Source organism: Triticum aestivum, chromosome 7A (assembly GCF_018294505.1).
Source record: "Triticum aestivum cultivar Chinese Spring chromosome 7A, IWGSC CS RefSeq v2.1, whole genome shotgun sequence".
NCBI classification, from domain to species: domain Eukaryota; kingdom Viridiplantae; phylum Streptophyta; class Magnoliopsida; order Poales; family Poaceae; genus Triticum; species Triticum aestivum.
Window position 1 is genome coordinate 322,082,192 of NC_057812.1, and position 5,419 is coordinate 322,087,610.

General features: G+C 40.9%; 1 protein-coding gene across 1 annotated transcript; it reads right to left on the minus strand.

Annotated features, from left to right (window-relative positions):
* Window positions 1–896: 896 nt before the first annotated feature.
* LOC123150064 (uncharacterized) lies at window positions 897–4,482 on the minus strand. Its single transcript, XM_044569852.1, has 12 exons — window positions 3,859–4,482; window positions 3,532–3,731; window positions 3,279–3,428; window positions 2,980–3,156; window positions 2,459–2,655; window positions 2,218–2,295; window positions 2,015–2,104; window positions 1,844–1,917; window positions 1,650–1,734; window positions 1,472–1,536; window positions 1,355–1,380; window positions 897–1,223 (listed from the first exon to the last, which is right to left on the minus strand). Exons 1-12 carry the CDS (start codon window positions 4,088–4,090, stop codon window positions 1,218–1,220), a joined length of 1,380 nt encoding a protein of 459 aa, XP_044425787.1. The 5' UTR covers window positions 4,091–4,482; the 3' UTR covers window positions 897–1,217.
* Window positions 4,483–5,419: the final 937 nt, after the last annotated feature.

The window sequence follows — 5,419 nt, forward strand, 5'->3', positions numbered from 1 at the left end:
AGCTAGCTAAAATTCATGCTAATGTGAGCTAGCTAGCTAATGTGAGCTAGCTAAAATTCATTCGATGGGTAATGAGATATTAATAAAGTCGGATGAGACCCTGTTGGGGGTGGAAAGAAATATAGTAGTCACCCCTAATAATATATGAATATGAAAATGATAATGGTAGCAAGCCAACATGATTTCTCTAGATAACAAAATCCTCATTATATTTTTCATGCTATTGACATAATAATTTATAATTTATAAGAACAATAAATATAATATAACAATTATAGGAAAAGATGCTTCATACACGAAAATAAAGAAGAAAACGGCACGGCAAAGCACACATATGCTTCTAGTACTATCTATTAGCAGTCAGTGTCAGCTAAAACGGGACTCTGCAGGGTACACTTTCAGTTTGGGACTAAAAGCTTTGTTGTTGTTGATTGCTTCGCAGCAGACGGTGGCCGCTACAATCGTGTGTATACATGGTATACGCAAAATTTGTGCCACACAAAAACGGAAATGTCAATTTTAAAATACATTATGCATGTTTGGATGATGATTGTTTGAAGAACTTGCATGGGATGCAGGGATGTTGATGACAGGCATGTGAGCATTTTTTCTTGTTCTACCTATTTGATAGGAAACAATTCCGTTCTCGTTATAAAATGCCCATGTGAAAAAACGACTGGATTAATATCGGTGCGCACACATAAGCATACAGGGACAAAGTGGGGCGCATCGGGCACAAAAAAAGAGCTTGTGACGCATCATGGTGCTCGAGGCGATGTTTTTAACCAAATAAGGGTATGTACAATGGTGGCATATGAATACATATGCCCCATGACAAAAAGTAATTTAAAGCAGCTACACCTGTAAGTGGCTGACTCAGAACCACCTAAAAAGCATGCCAAACCGGCCACTGAGGGCCTAACACTGATTAGTAGACGAGGCTTCTCTGCAGTTCAAACTCATAAAACTAAGCATATTTGACTCAATTCAGTAGATAGAACCAAGCATATTTGATTCAAAAACACAGGAAATGTAGGACACCAGTGAACAACACTGCAGCACAAAGGAGAGATTAACACCAAAAACAACAGGGTTCAGCTTGGGTGGATAAAATCGTTTACTATAACACAAAGTACTGCAGCCCAAGAGATAGTCTATGTCGACTTGGCCAATCTTTTTAGTAGATTATTATCAGCGCTGCTCCTTCATTACGATTATCAGCTCTATAAAAAAAGGAATGTCAATGTCCAATTGAAAAACTGAAGAGGGTAAGTAAATGCAAATGACATAAGTTTGCAAAGACAAACAGCATGTTCACTTCCAAAACATTTATCTGCTTCGTAATTTGACTAACCTCATCATCTGCATTTCCTAGCATGCCTGAAACAACAATCAACGCTTGTTAGTGAGAACACTGAGACAAGAAACATAAAAATGAAAGATGGAGCTATGCATTTTTCTTTCAAGTTACCCTGGATCTTTACAGCGCTTTTGCTTCTCTTTTTGTCCTTGTTATTTTTGTCATCAGATTCGCCACTAAAATCAATATGTATACTTGTTAACCATTTTCGGGAAGCAACAGTATATTACTTCTGACAAACAGTTTAAATTCAACAAGAAAAATAAGATATTGTTTATTGAAATCATACCTCGAGTGAACAGGTATGGTATCAGCATGAGCCACAACGTCACCACTGGTAATATGAATACCCAAATCCTCCAGAGTTACACTGTCTGAAACAACAAATGATGCTCGTAAGCGATAATTTGCGCACAAGACACATAAATAAGTATAAACCCATGTAGAAGTTGGAACCAGTGAATTCTTCTTTCAAGTTTCTACCTAAGATCCCTCCAATGCTCTTCCTTGTCTTGCCGCTCGTGTTGCTTTGGTCAGATTCATAATCAGATAGAGACCTGGCAGGATTTTTTTTTCAGAGCACACGCTAGTAAATAGCAATTTGCACCAACATAATAAATGCAACAAGAAAAACAAGATGATGCTACATCATACCATGATGGAGTGGCACCCAAAACAATGTTGTTAGGACTGCCAGCAATCACATCTGCACTTTCAGATTCATTGCATGGTTCAGATAGGTTCCTGACAGCACAGTAGCACACATCACGAGCACATGCCAGTAAATATCTTTGAGCACAAACAAGATAAATTCAACAAGAAAGAAAACAAGATGATGTTTATTATTGACATAATACCGTGGCAATGGAGCAGCACTGTTGGTGAGAGTTTTAGGAATGGGAATATCATCAGGAGAAACCTCATTTGATTCGTGCCTGAAAGCACACACCAAAATTACACTTATGGCTCAAACAACACAGATGCAACAAGAGATATAAAATAATACTCCCTCCGATCCATATTACTTGTCTTAGTTCTAAGACAAATAATATGGACCAGAGGGAGTACTACTATTCAGATCGTACTCTGTATACATACTTCTTCAAAGCAGTACGAACACGTGCAATCGGATCATAGTCGATATGAGATCCAGGAGGAAATCGTTCTTGAATAAGGATCAAAAGTTTCAGCAAACTATGTCGGATTTCTTCAGAAAGGTAAAGCTTTTGCTCGGCTCGCTTAGCTTCTGGAGCAAGCAAGTGAGCATGTGCAGTAGAAGTCTCCATTTTCATGCCCTTCAAAACATCATTTTACAATTGGTAACGGTGGCGGAGGCAGGAAATTTGAATTAGGGGGGCCGATTGCAGTCAAAATAGGTTGGGGAGGGCCAAAGCATAGAAAAAATAGACTTTAAGCATATAAAATTGCTAATTACGCACTGTTCATCAGTGAATTAGCAGCAAACTCCTACTGTCAGGGGGGGGGGGGGGGGGGGGGGCAGGGCCCCTGCTGGTCCCCCCCTGTCTCCGCTACTGATTGGTGATGAGAAGCTTATGGCCATTGAAGCATGAAGACTGGAAATTAGGTAAAGCACGTTTTTGGCAGAGGCGTGAACTTACCAATATGGCAGCAGAGACTTGCTTTGAATAAGACCCTTTGTATGTGGTCAGAAAATATAAGGCAACCCGCCGGACCTCAGTGCAAAACTCAAGTTTCTCTTGCCTCAGTTCAACTGGAAACTCATCAGCCTTCGTGGTGCACAATACATACATCAACTTAGCCTCCTCCGTGATACACTTGAAAACAACAACAGATTTTCAATTGGTGCAAAATAAAATAGTGAACACCAAGCGATTACTGCTACAAATTGAATAGACAATGCCAGAGGTTGATAAGTTCTGTATTTTGCAGACTGTACCATAAAGCAAGCAGCTGGAACGATGGATGTTGCTGGAACAGTGAGTGTAGAAGCTCCATTCTCGAAACGACTTGCTTCTTCCACTATCTTTTTATTCAGTTCAGGATCGTCATCAAGGATGCCAGATAACATATGCTCTGCCTCCAAACACTTGATACAAGTGTTTTAAAATGGTGTGAACAAGTGAATTAGCAGAGCAATCAATCAAATACAGTAACATTGTTTAGTTTTAGCAGAGGCATGAGGAACTTACCCCAGTGGCTGCTGCAGCGTTGAGACGTGCAACTGCAGAAGGATCTTCAAAGTTCTGGTCTTCCAGCTTGAAAGATTCATAAACACCTTTGATATTCTTCTGATAATACTGCTGAAGGTAAGTAAAATAATCCTCGAAGAGAACAGAACCACGCATCCACGGCAACAGCCTCTTCCAACCCCATGCGGTTTCCACAAGATCTTAACAGGGAAGAAAGACAAGTCAGATGGTCAAACCCCAACAGATACATAAAGATAGAGCGGAAAATCACAGCATCGGGTGCATATGGATCGCGAGCCTCAATCTTAAACGAAGAATAAAGCTTACCCTTTTTCTTGTGGCGAATGACATTTAGCGGAGGAAGAATCACGCCACGATTGCTTTTCAAGACTTTAAGAAACTCCTTCGTAGGTCTTCCAGGCGGTAGGATGAAGCGGCAGCGGAGAATTTGAAGTACGGCAAAATCCAATGTCTTCTTCGGATCTAGGCCAACATCCACTATTCCTAATATCCGCGGATCAACGTCAACATCCAGCGGATCTATATCAAGAGCCATCATATTCGATTCTAGGGCAGAATCTAGATTTGACGGAACGGGGTGTTGTTGGTTAGGCTGGTCATAGTGGCAAGTAACTTAGACTAGTGTCATACTAGTCTAAATTATTATTTTCATAATGTAAAATAACTTAAACTAGTGTCACACTAGCCTAAGTTATTATTTTTATAATGCAAAGTAACATAATAGTAGTAACTTAGATGGCTTCATTAATTATCTTGTAGACTCATCTTGTCTTAAAAAGCGCTATGTTACAGTAACATATTACGTTACCACCTTTCATTAATTACTTGTCACATAAATAAATAAAAATTAAAGTGTGTTATGTTACTAGCTAAGTTACTCCCACTATGACTAGCCTTAGAAGAGCCGCCGACGAGCTTCGTGGTAAGATGAGGAGATGCGGGAAAGGCTAGGGCTTTACTTCTGCCGCTGGACAGAGATACGGTTTGTTATATATCGGTAGTTTACGGGCCGGCCACCATTCCGTGTTTAATGGGCTGGTTGGGCGGCAACGGGTGGCCGTTAGGCCCTGTATAAATAAGTCGAGAGCTCATATTTGAGCGGCCCCTCTCCTCCAGCGTGCCCTAATAGGCCGGCCCAGGAGCGGGGTGGGACGATCACCTGTTTCTATTTTTTCTTTTAAAAAAGACCTGCTTTTTTCTTGTTCAAAAAATCTAACGAATCCGAATATGCTATTCACTCATCTGTTCCATAACCGCCGAAAGTTGGGAAAATATTCCCAGATGTTTTGTCGCTTCATCTATAACGTGTAGCACTGCGTTAGGTCATCCTTAGCACAGCATATTACCATGTTATGCATCATGACGTAGTTCTTTGCTTTGTATTTATTGTTTCTTTCCCCATCTTCTCTTCGATAGACCCCGAGACCGACACTGCCCCCGAGTACGACTACACCTCTGACGTTCAATCACTTGCAGTAGAGCTTCCCAAGCAAAACCCCCTTGATCATTCTTATATCGCCCATTCCATCTCTCTCATGCTTGCATTAGAATTTGCTACTATTGTTCTATAGCTCCTATTATGATGCATAGCCTACTTTTGTAACATGTTATCCTACATGCTTAGTACAGGTTGAGTAGTGATCCATCAGTGACCCTTGACCTTGTCCCTATTGCCCCCGCTTTGTTACCGGATGACTCGATCAACGTGATCGGGGTGTAGAGACACTCACATCACCACACACACCCTTAGTTGTACGACTCTGCAGAGCTACTATCGAGTGCCGAGGGGATACCTCGTAACGCACTCCTGATAATCTCTATAGTGTAGCTAAACGGTCGTGGATTACGGAGGGTGATTCCTCCTTCT

Coding starts and splice junctions, on each gene's coding strand:
- LOC123150064 (XM_044569852.1), bottom strand. CDS start 4,090: ATGATGGCTCTTGATATAGATCCGCTGGATGTTGACGTTGATCCGCGG. Junction 3,732..3,858: donor CATTCGCCACAAGAAAAAGG/GTAAGCTTTATT, acceptor TTCCCTGTTAAG/ATCTTGTGGAAACCGCATGG. Junction 2,656..2,979: donor AAGTCTCTGCTGCCATATTG/GTAAGTTCACGC, acceptor GATGTTTTGAAG/GGCATGAAAATGGAGACTTC.